Genomic DNA, 17,971 nt, shown 5'->3' on the forward strand with positions numbered 1-17,971 from the left:
TTCTTTGCACAAGGAATGCTTTAATAATTCCCCAAATATAACAACTTCTTCACTGTGGTCCTCTCTTGGTTCGCGAATGACAGTCAGGAACCAGGGGCCTGGGCCTGGATGGGTGCAAGGAGAAAGCCCTAGAAAACCATTTATTCCTGGGGCTCCGGTCAGTCCTTTTTGAACATGGGAAGGAAAGCAAATAACGTGAAGTGGAGGCAAGAGGAAGAAGACATGAAGAATCCCCAGGCGAGAAGAGGAACGCTGGAATGACTCCACGCCTGTCTCATTCCTTGTGACACCCCGTCATCCAGTAGGAGAGTGGCCGGCCCGCACAGTGCAACCTCCATGCCACCCTGTGGAGAGAAGAAGGCTGGGTTCTTGCTTCCTACTTAGTAGCTCCTTCTCCACATCCATGACCCAGCACTTAGTGAACGCACGGCACAGCACGGCAATGCACGGAACCCCCTTCACCGCTCGCTCTCTGGTCTGTCCCCCCGTGGCCCCTCTGAGCCTTCCTTTAAATTTCTCTTATCTGTGGTGTTTGGCTCCTCCCCCCGTCCAGCATGCCCCCACGTTTTCAAATCCTCCTCTGGCCCCGAAGGGGGAGTGCACCATTTTACAAGGCTGAGAGGCACTAAACAAACAGAAAGATAAATACATACATAAATAAATAAATAACCAATCCGTCAATCTCAGGGGCAACTATCGACTCTCCCTCCAGAGAGGGTCATCCCTAGTAGCCGTCAGCGTCTCTCCCGCATGGTGTTCTTAGAGTAGACAAGGCACTTAACCCCCTCCTTCCTCACAGACACCTGTAGAGGCAACTTATCTGTCTATCTATCTATGTATCTATCTATCTATCTATCTCCAATTTGAAGCTCAGAAAAGTGAAGCAACCATTGCACTGTCTACCACTGGGAAGCTGACAGCTTTGGGGGTATTTGCTCAGCTGAGGAGCTACGCACCTTTTATAGAAAATGTTGCTGCGAATTATGGAGAGGGCCAGCCCCACCCCCCACCCGTGGCCAGCATGATGGTGCTGCTTAACTGGTCCCACACCTACAGCTCATTGAACCGCTCGGGGATGATGGGTCCAAGCTGAGCCAATCAGATTCTCTATCCCAGCCCCTTGGACTCTGGGGCTGAGACTAGCCAGTCTCCGTGACTGCTCAGAACATTAGCCCGTTAACTTGGGGGCAGCCACAGTCTGTCCTCTGGAATGGGGAGCAGAATATACTGCTCTACAAAGAAAGTAGTGAAGGAAATGCACGAGGAGGCAGAAACTTGTCAGGAAAGCCACACTGACAGTTCCCAGCTCCGCCTCCGTTCTCTTCCAGAGAAGAGACCCCTTGGGTAAGCTCGGTGAGACACCTTGTCCCCTCCGAAGCCATCTCCCTCAGCTAACTCAAGTTCCTTTGCTACTGTGCCCAAAACAGTTTTAATACAACATCAGACAAAGACCCAGATCCCAAGTCTTGTAAGTCCCAGTTCCAAGCCGCGCCGCTCTCCCCCATTTTTCTAGATGGTTAGAAGGGGTGGAGTCCTTGCCTCCTGTCCCCTCCTGTCACTACATCCTTCTTGGGGCTCTGCCTGCTGACTTAGTCCCACAGTGACCTCCTCACCAGTTCTTCATTCCCCCTGCTCCAGACACAATCTTTTTCACACAGTTGATGGTTGAGAGAAGATCGGGGCTCAGCAGTTCTGAAGGGGAGACAGAGAATACCTGTGAGAACACAGAGGACAGTCCCAGAGACTGAGGCAGACACCGGCTCTCCCCGCCCCCCAGGGGCTGAGTCCTTCCAGATTAGGCAAGGGCTCCCTCCCAGAGGCCCATGGAGATATCCCTACGATGGCTGCTAGAGGTCAAGGGTGGCTAGGGGTGGGGGCAGGAGGGGCAGGAGTAAATGTATGTTTACTACCACACATCCTAGCTAGGGTACATGCTGGTTCGCGCCACGTTTGAGGGTTTCTAGGGAAAGGAAATGTCAAAACAGGCAGCACAGAGGCCGAGGTAAACCTTGCCTAATGAGAGAGGCTCTTCAGGTGAAGAGTGCAGGGATGTTGATCAGAGTACGAAAGAGGGAGTAAGGGGCAAAGTCATGGACCTGTGGAGCCTCCACGAGTGGCTCTGAGGTGGGGAGTTTGCCCTTGGCCTCGAATCAATCAGGCCATTGACCAAAGTCAGGACTTGATGGTTAGAGCTGAGCCTTCAGGGCCACCAGTCTGGCATTCAGCACTGGTTCTATGAGCCTCAGTTTGCTCGTCTGTAAAGCGGGGATCATAATAGTTTCCGCCGCATGAGAAGCTGGCATGTGAAGTGCTCAGCATACAACACACTCTCGCTAAATGTTGGCCGCTGCTGTCCTCTGTTACTGGGTGTGCAGAGCCTTTCTGGAGCCTGCACCCCGGAGAATCTCCTAACCGGAGGGGCATCGTAGCCACTAGTGAAATCCTCTGCTCAGCAAAGGCATTCCTGGGTGCATTCCCAGGCTTGGAGTGGGACGAGAAGTCCTGTGAGTAGACCCCACTCATCCTCTCCCCTCTCCCACCCTGAGACCCCGGCCAGACCTTTGCAGTCCTCGTGGCAAATGTTTTCCGAGTGACTCTTGTGATCATTGCACCAATAGTGGCTGTTGATCTGGAAGACGCCATAGTCGAAGCTGCCGTCTGCATTTTCATTTACCTTTGATAGGTTGAAGTTGCTCTCCACAAAAGCCAGGCACAGCCCTTAGAACAGGGAGAAGAAGGTTTTTAGAGGGCTCTGAACTGAGGGACAAAGGACACGGAGGAGAAAGGGAGACGGGGAAGCAGAAGAAAGGAACAAGGCCTAAGAGGCTAGACGGGGCGAGCTGGCCGGAAACACCCATTAGCTTCTCTCCTCGCCCTTCGGTCCATCCACCTGCCCCTCAGTACAACCGCTCATCATCCCGCTGTCCATCCGCGTCTCCTGCACTTGATGATCGCCTACTGTGTGCCATGACCCGTGCAAAGCCCAGTGAGGGACATTCAGCTGGGGCAAAGGCAGCTGGTGCCTTCAGCAAGAACGAAGACACACCCCTTAAAGGACCACAAGACAAGATAAAACGAGAAGGACGGCACAAGACAGGTGTGTGCAAAATCTGGGCAAAAGGAAGCTAGCCCCACCAGGGAGGAGGACGAAGCCTTTGCACTGCCTGCTCCCTCTGCCTGGAATGCTCTTCCCCAGACATTTGGGTGACCCGGTCCTTTGCCTCATTCGGTGCTGCTCAATGTCACCTCCTCAGAGAGGTATTCCTTGACTTCCCCTTCAAGGACAAGGTTACCTCTCACTCCCCTGGCTTTATTCTGCTGCATAACATTTATCACCACCAGGAAGTGCTTCATATGTTTGTGTGTTTGTTTGGGACTCGCCTCTCCCCCTAGAATGCGAACACTGTGAAGGAAGGGGCTTTGTTGATGTCTCTGTCCCCAGCCCCTAAAATAGTTCCCGGTACATAGTAAGTGCTCAGTTAATAATATTCAGTGGAAGGAATATAGAATGTTGGGAGGGGCTTCTCGGGGAGGGCTGCTTTTTGAACTTGGCTTCGAAAGATGAATGATGGAAAGATGGCCACATAGGAGGTGACCAGGAGCAGAAGAGGAATGGGGGGGCGGGAGTGTGAGAAAGCGGCACTCACAGTCACTCAGGGAGTAGCCCTCAAACCTATCCAGATCCTCCTTGTGCAGCACTCTGGCCAAGTCACAGCGACTGATGAGCTTGGCCTCATTTATGGCAACGAGGCAGCTGACCAAGGACATGAGTAGCATCCTCATCATCTTCGGAGGGGAGAAGGTGCAGCTGAGGGCCTGTGGTCCCGAGGATCTCCCAGACGTGCTGCTGGTCTCCTCTGAGCACCTGAGGAATCTGGAGACAGCAGCCAAATGTCCCGGCTCACTCACGGCTCCCCGCCTGGCTATTTCTCTTTCCTCTCACCATTTTATACTTTCTTTTACTACAGAAACTTTCAAACATTTACAAAATAAGAGAGAATAATATCATGAATCTCCATGTAGCCACTGCCCAGCGTCAACAGTGAAAAACCGAGGCTGATCTCCTTTCATCTATAGGTTTTCTCCTGTTTTAGCCATTCTCACTCTTGTAAAGGACACCTGGCTATGGGCAGCATTTGGGTACAGGGGTGGGGAGTGAGGCTGGCAAAGGAGACTGATGAGCACTGGACTTTACTGGTACTTGTGTGTGTGGGTTTGAACATGTGCTCTCGTAGGAAGGGCCAGGCCACTGGGTGTTGGTCTGCCCTCAACCCCACGCTCCCAGACGCATGATATGTGACTTTTCCCAAGGGTATACCCTGCCATGTGCAATTCCTGAGAGGCTGTCTTATAAGCTCTACACCTTTGTTTCCACTCAAAACTGGGGTCACTCAAGTAAAAGTGACCTTGTTGAAGAAATAAACTTCACTTTCACACTCTGTATGTGTGTGTGTGTGTGTGTGTGTGTGTGTGTGTGTGTGTGTGTAGGGGGAGGTGCAAGGGGCGGGGACTCTGGATTCACATCGCCTGCTTTCAAAGGTTGGGCTGCAGTGTGACCTTGGGCAATATACTTTACCTCTCCGGGCCTCATTTGTAAAAGGAAGATATGCCAGTACCCACTTACTAGGGTTGTCATGATGATTAAACGAAATGATAAATGCCTAAATCTTGGTTTTGCATTCCCCCCCAAATAGGAAGCAAGACTTCTGGGACAAAGGTTGATTCCTAGGCTGGAGTTAGGAAAGAGTATAAAATAAGTCTGAATTATCTTGTGCTAGAAAGTAAGAAAGTGCTCAAAATATGGATTGGGGCACGTCAAATGGACATGAGAGCCAGCTCAGAGGGGCACCCACTGGCCAAATCTGGAACACTTTCTTGGTAACAGCTTTATTGAGATAAAATTCACAGTACATAATTCACATACCACACAATCACTTAATTTAAAGCGTGCAGCTCAATAGTGTGTTTGCAGAGCCGTGCGACTATGATCGCGGTCAATTTTAAAACATTTTCATCAACCCAACAGGAAACCCCATACCCATTAGCTGTCACTAATCCACCCCTCCTCCAACCCCTGCCCACCACAAGCCTACTTTCCATTTCTCTAGATTTACCTAACCTGGACACTGCACACAAATAGTCACACCATAGGTGGCCTTTGAGCCCGGCTTCTTTCGCTTAACAATGTTTTCAAGATTTATTCATGTTGTGGCAGCCACTGGGATCTCATTCCTTGTGATGAATCCTTCTTTTGTCTCTCTATTGATCGTTTTATAGACTTTTGGGCTACTTTGGGGCTATTATGAATGACGGTGCTGTGAACATTCACGCACAAGTGTTTGTGTGGACAAATGTTTTCATTCCTTCGGGCATATACGCCAAGGAATGGAACTGCTGAGCCATAGAGTAACTTCAAGTTTCAACTTTGGAGCAACTGCCTGACTTCAAAGTGGCTGTACCATTTTACATTGCCATCGGCTTTTCCACATCCTTACCAACACTGGTTACTTTAAAAAAAAAAAAAAATTATAAAGTTTATTTAGTTATTTTGAGAGAGAGAGAGAGAGAGAGAGAGAGAGGGTGCACAAAAGCTAGGGAGGGGCAGAGAGAGAGGGAGAGAGGGAGAATCCCAAGCAGGCTCCTCACTGTCAACGCAGAGCCCAATGCGGGGCTTGAGCCCACAGACTGTGAGATCATGACCTGAGCTGATATCAAGAGGCTCAACTGACTGAGTCACCCAGGTGCCCCAACGCTTGTTTGTTTTTTTAATTCAATTTACTCTTTTTTTTTAAGTAGGTTCTGCCCATGACCCTGATGTTGAGAGTCACCATGCTCTATACCAACTGAGCCCACCAGCACCGCCCCCCCCCGCCACTAACACTTGCTATTAACTGTCTTTCTGATCAAAGCTCTCCTAATGGGTGCCAAGTCGTACACATGATGGTTTGGATCTGCATTTTCCTGGTGGCTAATGACGCTGAGCATCTTTCCATGTGCTCTTTGGCCATTTGCATATCTTTGGGGAAATTCAGTATTCAGATCTTTTGCCCATTTTCTAGTTGGGTTATTTGTCCTTCTTTATTGAGTTGTAAAAATTCTTTATCAGATGGGAATGCAAGCTGGTGCAGCCACTCTGGAAAACAGGATGGAGGTTCCTCAAAAAACTAAAAATAGAACTACCCTACGACCCAGCAATTGCACTACTAGGCATTTATCCACGGGATACAGGTGTGCTGTTTTGAAGGGACACATGCACCCCCATGTTTATAGCAGCACTATCAACAATAGCTGAAGTATGAAAAGAGCCCAAATGCCCATCGATGGATGAATGGATAAAGAAGGTGTGGTATATATATACAATGAAGTGTTACTCGGCAATCAAAAAGAATGAAATCTTGCCATTTGCAACTATGTGGATGGAACTGGAGGGTATTATGCTAAGTGAAATTAGTCAGAGAAAGACAAACATCATATGACTTCACTCATATGAGGACTTTAAGAGACAAAACAGATGAACATAAGGGAAGGGAAACAAAAATAATATAAAAACAGGGAGGGGGACAAAACAGAAGAGACTCATAAATATAGAGAGCAAACAGAGGGTTACTGGAGGGGGTGTGGGAGGGGGGATGGGCTAAATGGGTAAGGGGCACTAAGGAATCTACTCCTGAAATCATTGTTGCACTAGATGCTAACTAATTTGCATGTAACTCTTAACAAATAAAAAATAAAATTAAAAACAATAAATTAAAAAAAATAAAAAATAAAAAATTCTTTATCAGATACATGGCTTGCAAATATTTTCTCGCATTCTGTGGGTTGCCTTTCACTTTCTTGATGGTATTCTTAGAAACAAAAGAATTCAATGATGATGAAGACTGTTTTCTCTATCTTTTCTTTTGTTGCTTACGCTTTTGGTATCGTAGCTACAGAATTAATACAGAATGGTTTCTAAGGTAGTCTGGGACAGTTTGGCCATCGACACAAATAAAGATAGTGACAGGGGAGCTTGGCCGGCTCAGTTGGTGGAGCGAGCGACTCTTGGTTTCAGGGTCATGAGTTAGCACCCCACCTTGGGCCTAGAGCGTCTTTGAAAAAAATAAGGATAGGGACAGATTATAATCTAGTGAAAGAGATAGGAATCCCTGAGTCCTTAATAGTAATAAATAGACAAACAGATACATAACGGGGATGGGGTTGGAGCTCTTCCTGACAATAAGATGGTGAGTGATAAACGTGGAGGTGGTCATGAGGTTGGAAAATCATCACTCTGCAGCCATCATAGATTAGTTTGGGCAAGAATCATCAATGGATATTAAATCTAAGGTGGTGGGAAGCTTGGTGAAGAACTGGATGGGGCACCTGGGCTGGCTCAGTCGGTTAAGCATCCAACTTCCGCTCAGGTCATGATCTCGTGGTTCATGGGTTCAGGCCCAGCATCGGGCTCTGTGCTGACAGCTTGGAGCCTGGAGCCTGCTTTGGGTTCTGTGTCTCCCTCTCTCTCTCCCCCTCTGCCGCTCACACTCTGTCTCTCTCTCTCTCTCTCTCAAAAATAAATAAACATTGGAAAAAAAAAACTATCAATGCCATGAAAACACAGAATGGGGCTATTTCTGTCACCGTGTGCATGTGTGTGTGTGTGGTGGGTGTGTGCATGCGTATCTTTCCCCTGAAAGCAGGTGTATGTTCCTGAGAGCAAAGGCCTAGGTTCCTCCACCCACAGGCTGCTGCTTGGGCAAGATGGCTGCCCTAATGGCCTTGTTTCCTCACAGATGTCTTCTAAGCTCACTCCGTACCAGCCCGACTCTTGATTTTGGCTTGGGTCATGATCTCACAGTTCCTGGGATCAAGCTCTGCATCACGCTCTGCACTGACAGCGAGGGGCCTGCTTGGGATTCTCTCTCTCTCCCCCCGCCTCTCTCTCTGCCCTTCCCCCACTCATGCTCGCTTGCTGTCTCTCTCTCTCTCTCTCTCTCAAAACAAGTAAATAAACTTGAAAAAAAAGTTTATCATGTTCTACCTATTAGATGAGCAAATATCCAAAAGTTTGATAATACCTTCTGCCTACAAGGCCGAGGGGGCACAGGTACATTCCTGACAGAATGTAAACAGGCGATTATCTATGAAAATTGTAGATTCATTTATCCTTTGCCTCAGCAATTCTGTTTCTGGGACTTTACTGAACAGAGATAGTTGCATAGAATTCAAAGATCACATACACACGGTTATTTACAGAAAGAGTGAACTCCAGTGTCCAGTAAATACAGGGCTGGTCAAATAAACTAAGGTACATTCATACAATGGAAACACATGCCATAGGGGGGAAAAAAAATTAAGAAACTGATATGAAGCTCCAAAACAAAAATTCTGATCTCTTCTAAGACAAGGTATCAAACAGTATATTTATAATAGCTTTGTGGGGATGGGGCAGAGATAAGAAATATAAAAGACGTTTAAAAAGTCTATTACAGATCTATTAACAGATATTAACAGTTATTAACAGATCTATTCATATCTGTTAGATGCATTTAGAAACATCAGAAAAAGACATGTAAAGGGGGTGCCTGGGTGGCTCGGTCAGTTAAATGTCTGACTTCAGCCTAGCTCATGATCTCACGGTTCGTGAGTTCGAGCCCCACGTTGGGCTCTCTGCTGTCAGCACAGAATCTGCTTCAGATCCTCTGTCCCCCTTTTTCACTGCCCCTCCCCTGCTCATTCTCTCTCTCAAAAATAAATAAATAAACTTTAAAGAAAAGAAAAAGAAAGATGTAAGGAATTAATAATTATGGTTACAAAGGCGGAGAAGACGTTTCACTGTAGGTAGACTTTTTTTTCTTACCATAAAAATAAATCTATTAAAAAATGAGTGTTTAAAAAGGGCCTGAACGAAGAAGGCTCTGCTGGGGTGAGCATGGTACAACATAGAGAGATGGTGACTCACTACCTTGTACACCTGAGACTAATATAACACCGTGTGTCAACAATACTCAAATAGAAAAAAGTTCTTTTAAAGAGACAGCTCTGCCCAGCGTCCCTTCTCTAGTCAAGTTCATTGCTCCCTGTGCTCTTCCTCCACTCACTCGCTTGGCCCCTTTTGTGCACCACCTCCTCCAGGCCTCATTCAGGGTCTGTGTCCTTCAGAGGCCTTCTGGGAGGTCGCAGCGGAGCACCCAGACGCGCTGGGCTTCACTGCGTCTTTTGGAAGTTGTATATCTAACTCCGAACCGTTGGTTTCCGCCCTAGAGGCAATAATATTTTACACGAAGCCTCAGAGAAATTAGGTAACTGGTCGAAGATCAGCCAGGGGCAGAGCTGGAGCCTGATTCAGCTCTGAGCCCTCCCTGAATCCATTCTCCTCGCTGCCCCATGTTGCCTCCAGTTACAAGTCCCGGCAACTCCAGTCCCTGAGGAAGAGCCACGATCCCCTTTTCCTTTATGCCCTTAGAGAGGTCAATGCTCAGTGACAGGCAATCACATGCTATAGGGAGGGAGAGAAAGAGGAAGAGGAGAAGGAAGGAAGGCAGGGGGAGGAGAGGAGTGGGGGAAGGACACTCACTCTTGCAGAGACGGGTCTGAATCATCGGCATTTGCTGTCCCCAGGTCGGAGTCGTAGGACATGGGCTCCTCGGAACGGTCTGGACTCTTGGAGCCATTCTCTTGGAGTAGGCAGCTATCAGAGTTTAGGCTGCAAGACAGCTGGGATGAACCGGCGGTGTCCAGGCTGAGGGAGGAGGCCGTGAGCTTCCGGTTCCGTCGGATCTTATGGCCTGAGTGCTGGACTTCGATGTCCTCCGAGCCTGAGGAATGGGAAATTGAATCCAGAGACTCTTTCCGCTGTAGTTCTGTCCCAGAGGTGGTGAGGGGGTCGAGCTCAGAGAGCGGGCAAAGCCCAGAGAGAGCCAGCGGGGTGAGCGTCCACTCGTTTAAGATGGCGGACTTGTAGGAGAGCTCGAAGGATAAGGACGTCAGTCCCTGCAGGAAGCTGAGGAGGAACTCGCCCTCCTCGGCGTCTCGAAGCAGGGCTGTGGGCTGATAGTACTCGCACAGGCGGGCGGGCTCCTGGAGGAGCAGCTTCAGGTAGCACTCCATCAGGCCGTCATTGAGGGCCAGCCTCAGCCAGGCCCGGCAGCGGCCCACGTCCGTGCTGACAAAGATCAGGTGCTCCAATTCCGAGACGATGTGCCTGGGGGTGGAGAGGACAGGCTTGTTTCAAGAAGTGAGTTCAGATCACAGAGGATCATTTTATCCACTGGTGAGCAGGAGCCAGTAATAACGACTGCAAGTATATACAGGCTTGGGAAAATATCTCAGATAGCAGTGTTCTACAGGGAATTGAGAAATATTTAGCTACAACTCCCCACTTTTTCAAGGTTACTGTCATGCAGGATAATTGCCATTTTAGTTTCAACTCCCCAGGCGCCCTTGACATCACCTGCTCATCCGGCATACATGTGATGAGCCCCTAAGTGCCAGGTCTTTGGAGCTGTGAAGATACAGGATACAGACATGGTCCTGCCCTCAGTCCAGGTTACTACCTTTCAAGGGCACACGGAAGTGAACCCTGTTGTCAGTAGAGCTGGGGTGGGGGGAAGGCAATCACTTCCAGGTTGCAGTAAGGACAATGCCTTAGGCAAGGCATTGCGGGATTAGGCATAGGGATTAGGCACAGGCAAGGCATTGAGCTGGGCCTTGAGCGATTTCAAGCCGCAAAGATGGAAGGGGAACCTCAGGCACCAAGGACTGACAGAGAAAAGGCACCAAGGGTAGGGAAGCAGCAGCTGTGTAACAGGAGTGGTGAGCACTCCCGTTACAGCACGGGGAGGAGGAGGAGTGGCTGATTGGGTTGCAAAGTCAGGTGATGCAGGGTCTTGAGCATCCAACCGGTGAGGCAAGGTGGGGCAAGGGTCCCCACACCTGGCTGTGCGTCAGAATCACCTGGGAACCTGGTCAGGATACAGATTCCGGGGCCCCAACGAAGTGAATGGGACTCCAGGCTAGCACTGGGGAGCCTGAGAGTTTTTACACCGGGAAATGACTTGACCGCAGTCGCGCAGACTTCTGGGTGGGCTGCTCGGGATAAGATCATGTACCCAACTCAGTTCCCGAACCCTTGGTCTGATGTAAATGCCCTTCCTCTGACCATCACAGTGCCCTGAGCACGTCTCGCCCATAGGAGTGCGTGCTCCACAGGGCTCAGGGAATGAGCTCGGGTTAGCTTAAGCTCAATAAATGTTGACCAGCTGCCTGACCTAAGGACAGACACAATGAGATAAGGGGGACAATCAGAAAGCCACTGCCACCTAGGAGTGAGGTAAGAACCTGAGATAGGGCGGTGGCAGTCAGCATGAAAAGGAAGATACAGACTGACAAGGCACCTTCAGGCTGAAGGTGGCATTTAATAGCCCTTAGAGGCAACGTGCCAGCAGCTGCTTGCTCCAAAGCCCAGGCAGTTAGGGCCAGGGACGCAGAGGCAAACGTCCCAGGGTGGATATTCAGATGATCTGGATTCCACGTCTTTAAAAAATGCCATAGCCTGTTAGGATATAATACTTAGCATAGAGATGTTCAAACATTCCAAGGCAGGGTCAGCAAACCTCTTCTGTTAAGGGCCACTTAGTAAAGATTTTAGGCTTTGCAGGCCACACATTCTCTGTTCCAACTACCCAACTTTGCCACGGTGTGGCAAAAAGGCGGCTCCTGCTAAAGGCGACCAGCCAGGGGCCTGAGCAGCCCCAGGCCATTGCCTGTGCGCTGAGGGGCTCTTGAGGCTTGGTCTAACAATAACCCCTATCTCACCCATCTCCATTCTAGAACACAGAGCATCTCTGCTGCTTTCCCATATAGCTGTAGAGGGAGAGCCCAGGGTCACCCACACTGAAGCTCCTCCCCAAAGCAAAGCCTCCCCTGCTGATCTCACTTGTGGGTGACAGCTTTCAGGAGGGGCCAGAAGACAGGCTGAGGCAGAGGCTTCTGGTGGGCGCTCTTCTTCCTTTTCCCTCCGGCCTCGGCTCGGATGTGCTTGGCATGCAGGCCGTGGATAAATACGGCCTCCAGGGCACTGCACATGGTGTTGGCATCTCCGTCTTCGCTAGTGACCACTGTGTCCGAGGACACGTACTGCTTCTGCAACGCCTTCACAGATCCCACTAGCTTCTTCTTGATGACCTAGTCGGTGTCAGACATAACACAGGCCTTTAGAAGATCCTGCGGTGACCCCTGGAAGGTAAGTGCTTATCACCAAATACACGCACACCCACACACGTGCTCACGTCTACCTGTGGGTGTGTATACAGCAAAACTAGCACAAGCTAATCATAGAAAACAAAGATGGGCGCCTGGGTGGCTCAGTCGGTTGAGCGTCCGACTTCGGCTCAGGTCGTGATCTCACGGTTCATGGGTTCGAGCCCCACGTCGGGCTCTGTGCTGCCAGCTCAGAGCCTGGAGCCTGCTTTGGATTCTGTGCCTCCCTCTCTCTCTGCCCCTCTCCCACTTGCACACGCACGCACGCTCTCTCTTTCTCTCAAAAATAAATAAACGTTGGAAAAAATTTTAAAAAAAGAAAGAAAACAGAGACAAAGCATAGAGGAGAAAAGGAAAATTACGTACTTATACCACCCAGAGATAGTTATTTTTTTGCAAAGATATTTGTATATTTTTCTTTTGTTTTGCTTTTTAAACCGAACTTCAGTGATTTGATAGCCATAGAAATCTTGTGTTTAAATACCGGCTCCATCATAGTTACAGGTGTGGGAGCCTGGGTGATCCATCTAGGGCAGGGGTGAAGCTTTCCACCTTGTTTAGGGGTCTACGATTCCATGAAGAGGCAACAAGTGCCACTTTAGAACCATAAAAACACCAAGAAAACAGGAGCATGGTCCACATTAAGAAAGATCGTAGGGGGGCGCCTGGGTGGCGCAGTCGGTTAAGCATCCGACTTCAGCCAGGTCACGATCTCGTGGTCTGTGAGTTCGAGCCCCGCGTCGGGCTCTGGGCTGATGCCTCGGAGCCTGGAGCCTGTTTCCGATTCTGTGTCTCTCTCTCTGCCCCTCCCCCGTTCATGCTCTGTCTCTCTCTGTCCCAAAAATAAATAAAAAACGTTGAAAAAAAAAAATCCAAAAAAAAAAAAAGATCCTAGGGGCACCTGGGCGGCTCAGTCAGTTAAGCATCTGACTCTTGATTTCAGCTCAGGTCATGATCTCACGGTTTTTGAGTTTGAGCTCCGTATCTGGCTCTGTGCTGACAGTGTGGAGCCTGCTTGAGATTCTCTCTCTCTCTCTCTCTCTCTCTCTCTCTCTCTCTCCCTCTCTCTGCCCCTCCTCTGCTCATGCTCACTCTCCCTTTCAAAATAAATAAAATAAACGTTATTTATTTAAAAATATCTTTTTAATGTTTATTTTTGAGAGAGAGAGAGAGAGAGAGAGAGAGACAGACAGACAAAGTATGAGGAGGGGGGAGGGGCAGAGAGAGAGGAAGACAGAGAATCCGAAGCAGGCTCCAGGCTCTGAGCTGTCAGCACAGAGCCTGATGCAGGGCTCAAACCCACGAGCCGTGAGATCATGACCTGAGCTGAAATAGGACGCTTAACTGACTGAGCCACCCAGGCGCCCCTAAAATAAATAAATAAACTTTAAAAAGAAAGAAAGAAAAAAGGAAAGATCCTTGACCTGGCAGTCAGAGGCAGATGTTAGTCTCAGCTCTGTTGGTCAACAGCTGGGTCACTACAGACATTTCACTTAACCTCACTGAGCTTAATTTCCTCATCTGTTAAACGGAACGAATACTTCCTGACCTACAGCACAGGAGTTGGGGGGCGGGGGGATTACTCTGAGGGCAGGACTTGCTTTTTTTTTTCATTCTTGCATCCTCAACACTTGGCTTGGTTCCTGACACATGTAAGTATTCCGTTAAGGTCTGTTACATAAATCAATTATAAAATACATATATGTAAAATCCTTTGGAAAGATAAAGACAGTTCTGTCATAGTATAAGCATGTCAAAATTACCTATGTGTTTTGGAAAAGGATTGGGAGGGAATACAGAAAACCTGGTTTGAACTGTTAGCTGATAGGATTATGGATAAATATTTTACTGTTTTATTTTTATCTTAGCCCAAACAGTTCATGTTAATGTTCTTTGAAAAGTCGAATGTTCTTTTTTTCTTTAAAAAAAAAATTTTTTTTTTTTAATGTTTATGTATTTTTGAGACAGAGAGAGACAGAGCATGAACGGGGGAGGGTCAGAGAGAGAGGGAGACACAGAATCTGAAACAGGCTCCAGGCTCTGAGCGGTCAGCACAGAGCCCGACGCGGGGCTCGAACTCACGGACCGTGAGATCATGACCTGAGCCGAAGTCGGACGCTCCATCAACTGAGCCACCCAGGAGCCCGTTTTTTTTTTTTTTTTTCTTTATAACAGCTTTAATGAGACACAATTTACATTGCCTAAAATTCACTCATTTAAACTATACAGTTCAGTGATTTTTGGTATGTTCACAGAATAGTGAAACTACAGCCACTACCTAATTTTAGGACATTTTCATTGTCTCAAAAAGGAACACTGTGCCCATGAGCAGTCACTCCTCTCTAGTCCCCTCTCCCTCAACCCCTAGCAACTACTAATCTACTTTCTGTCTTTATGGATTTGCCAATTCTGGACATTTTGTGTAAATGAAGTCATACAGTATGCAGTCTTTTGATGTTAGACATCTTTTCATATGACTTATGGGTCATATACTTCTTTTATTGTTTGCTTATTTGACTGGAGAGGGAGAGAGAGAGAGAGAGAGAGAGAGAGAGAGAGAGGAGGACAGAGGATTCAAAGTGGGCTAGGGAGTGACAGCAGCAAACTCCCAAATCGTGAGATCATGATCTGAGCCAAATGGACGCTCAACCGTCTGAGGCACCCAGGCCACCCTAATGCCTTCTTTTTTTTTTCTTTTTTTTTTAATGTTTATTTATTTTTGAGAGACAGAGAGAGACAGCATGGGAGGGAGAGGGCAGAGAGAGAGAGGGAGACCCAGAATATGAAGCAGCCTCCAGGCACTGAGCTGGCAGCACAGAGCCCGATGCGGGGCTCCAGCCCATGAGCCGTGAGATCATGACCTGAGCCGAAGTCGGATGCTCAACCGACTGAGCCACCCAGCTGCCCCTTCTTTTAATGTTTACTTATTTTTGAGAGAGAGAGAGAGAGAGAATGTGCATACATGTATGTGCCTGTGGGGGAGGGGGCAGAGACAGAGCGGACCGAGGATCCAAAGCAGGCTCTGCTCTGACAGCAGAGAGCCCAATGCAGGGCTTGACCTCACAAACTGCAAGACCATGAGCTGCTTACGATCATGACGCTTAACCGTGTAAGCCACCCAGGCGCCCCATATGTATGACTTCCTTTGAGAAATCCTTGGTCTTCAGGCAGCCCCTATTAAAATCCGTTGTTTTTTATCAATTCCCATTCTATCACCAATAAGATGTTCTAGAAAGGGCAGGATCTCCTCAGAGCCTGCTTCTGCTATAACTCTTTCTCAGCCCGAAGCCTCGCTTTCCAAACAGTACTCATTCATTTCAAAGTGAGGAAAACCAATGACATGGCTGTCCCGTGCCCCCTTCCCCACCCTTGAGCCTCTCCGACTGCCTACCGGGATGGCAGCCCGGGGGTCCAGTCCATTCTCCACCACCGAGAGCATTTCCGCTCACACTGCAGCTCCCTCGGAGAATCACATGACACCTGCAGAGACAGACGGCGGCGGCCAGATGAGCAGGTTCCAGCTCACCACCCCCAGCCAATTCTCCCCCTCCCCCCAGCAGGCAGAGGGTCAGCCCATCTTCCTCAAACTGCAATGCAAAGGCCTCTGAATTCAAAAGTAAAAGCCAAGAGTGGATTTTAAGGAAGGAAACAAGGGAAGAGAAGAAATCTGAGGGCTCGGATCTCAGGAGGTGGGGAATCCTATGTGCCATGGGTGGGTCCACCCTAATCAGGGCATGGAGAGGCCTCTGTATGCCACACCAAACGCTGGCACAAAAAAGCAGGGAATGAGGGGCTGATTTGGATACAGAACTAAGGGTGCGAGGGGGATGCTGCCGCTGGAGGTGCCAAGAGCCCACGTGGACCAGGAAGCAGGGGCTCACAATTCACATTTGGAGCCTCTGACTCCTGTGCCAGCCCGATGTCTGCCAGCTCGGCAGGGACAAGCACAACTGAAGGAAGTTTCCAAAGGGAGGGCCTCTTGCTACATAGCTGCTTCCCCTCCAGGCACGAGGGTCCAGCTGGAGCAGCACAGGGACACGCCTAAAGGGAAACAACACGGGTTCGAATCTCGATTTGCCACTAACCACTTAGGCATGCTAGGTGGGGCACCACGGCAGACGTCTCAAATGGAGGTTATGAATGTGGAAAACGCCCAGCACAGGGCCTGACGGTACTAAGGATAAATGGTATCTATTACCCCGGTTGGATGTGGCCAAGCCTTATAGGCAAAGGCCACTGTCTGAATGAGTCCGCTCAACTACCTGAAGTCAGTACACAGGTAAATCCCTCAGGGCACTGGCTTCCCCCCCACCCCCCCGGGGGTGGCTTAGGTGGGGGGGGGGGGCCTCAACCTGAGCCTCGGGGGGTGGCTGTTGGCTCGCCTGGACCGCCCCAGCCACTTGGACGGACCAGGATTGGGCAGGCACATTCCCATCTAAACAGATCTCTAGTGACCACGCTGCCGAGCATGGAGGGACACCAAAAAATAGGTCATCGCTGTCTCTGTTCTCAAAAACCTATGGCCCAAAGAAGTTATCAAATGGAGGCATGATGAATGGATTTTGTACTGTTTACACACATTGCTTCATTCATTCCTTGTAACCACCCTAGGCGAGCTCTTTTATTATCCAGATAAATCAAAGCTGACCCAGGTCAGGGAACTTCCCAAGATCCCAGGGCTGATCAGTGGCGGGCTCTACCACCTTCGGCCAGGATGACATCCACCCTTCTGGAAGAGGCGGGTGTGAGCTAGGGCTAAGGGGTGGCTGGGGAGGGGGCAGGGAAGTCTTGGGAGGAGGGCTCTCCAGCTGGGGGCCCAGGTGGCGGGATGCAAGGGAGCATCAGGGTTGAGTCTGGCAGGAAAGGTTTACAGGCGAACAGTGAGGCATGGAGAACGGCAGGGTGGCCCTAAATGATGAAAGACGCTCTGATTCAAGCCCTGGCCTCTGGATCCGGCAGAGGGTGAACAGGACCCAGCGCCGACCTTCCTAAGTAAGGACATGCAAAGGCAGATAGGTGTGTGGAGGACGGCCCCCACGAAACCAGCTCTGGTCAGCGCACAACAGACTGACAGGAGGAACACTAGCCCCTGGCCACAGCCCATCAGACTGTCTCTCCCTCCACCACTTTCCCAGCTCCTACCCACTGGGAATCCTCAGGACCCTTCGCTGGAGACCAGCTCCATGCTCTGGCCACCAGGGCACCGGGAGAAGGGGACATACTATAGAGTCGGTCCTGAAACCGTGCCTGATCCTAGAGGCTGGGTTTCTTCAAGGCTACCCTACGCAGCCCTGCAGGCCAAGTTCAGGCTCGCTGGCTTTGAGACCCTGGCATCCAATCCCCTCTGGCAATTCCGGGGGCCTGCCCTTCTAGACAGAGCCTCAAGCCCTAAAACTGCCCTTCCCTCAGCCGGCCTCAAGGCTTGGGCCTCAGCAATCTGAAGAGGAAGACCATTGAGGCCTCATCAACTAATTCACTGAATATAATATTCACTGGAGGGAGGGAGGCTTATCATTAAGTGGGTGCTCTGGCCAAGTCAGGGTCTGCTGAAAAAACAAAGTAAACTGACACTGAGGTCAGAGCAGGGCCAGACAAGAGACAACTGTGACCTAAAACAGTGTCAGGAACGTCACAAAAGGACAACAGTGCAGAGAAACCTAGAAGAATTGCCACTTGACAATTCACAAAACAGAACTGAGACGTGGGGGTCAGGCCAAAGTTCCGGGCACAT

At 49.4% G+C, this 17,971-nt stretch overlaps 1 protein-coding gene across 7 annotated transcripts in view; it reads right to left on the minus strand.

Moving 5' to 3' along the window:
* The window catches only part of LOC144614273 (pleckstrin homology domain-containing family M member 1-like), a 22,735-nt gene continuing 4,764 nt past the window's right edge, over positions 1–17,971 (minus strand). For 2 of the 7 annotated variants that reach the window (XM_078437051.2, XM_081794725.1), the window contains exons 2-8: positions 15,632–15,720; positions 11,918–12,165; positions 9,557–10,183; positions 3,648–3,874; positions 2,560–2,718; positions 1,614–1,714; positions 1–344 (exon numbers count right to left, since the gene is read on the minus strand). In XM_078437051.2, the coding sequence (XP_078293177.1) occupies positions 159–344; positions 1,614–1,714; positions 2,560–2,718; positions 3,648–3,874; positions 9,557–10,183; positions 11,918–12,165; positions 15,632–15,679 (1,596 nt within the window). In that variant the 5' untranslated portion in view covers positions 15,680–15,720 and the 3' untranslated portion in view covers positions 1–158. Of the gene's footprint in view, positions 626–1,539; positions 1,715–2,559; positions 2,719–3,647; positions 3,875–9,556; positions 10,184–11,917; positions 12,166–15,631; positions 15,721–17,971 lie in introns of all 7 variants that reach the window. The other 5 variants (XM_078437053.2, XM_078437052.2, XM_078437054.2 and 2 more) reach the window with 5 other exon arrangements.

Source organism: Panthera onca (genome assembly GCF_046562875.1).
Source record: "Panthera onca isolate mPanOnc1 chromosome E1 unlocalized genomic scaffold, mPanOnc1 haplotype 2 h2.Chr16_ul_10, whole genome shotgun sequence".
Taxonomy (NCBI): Eukaryota; Metazoa; Chordata; class Mammalia; order Carnivora; family Felidae; genus Panthera; species Panthera onca.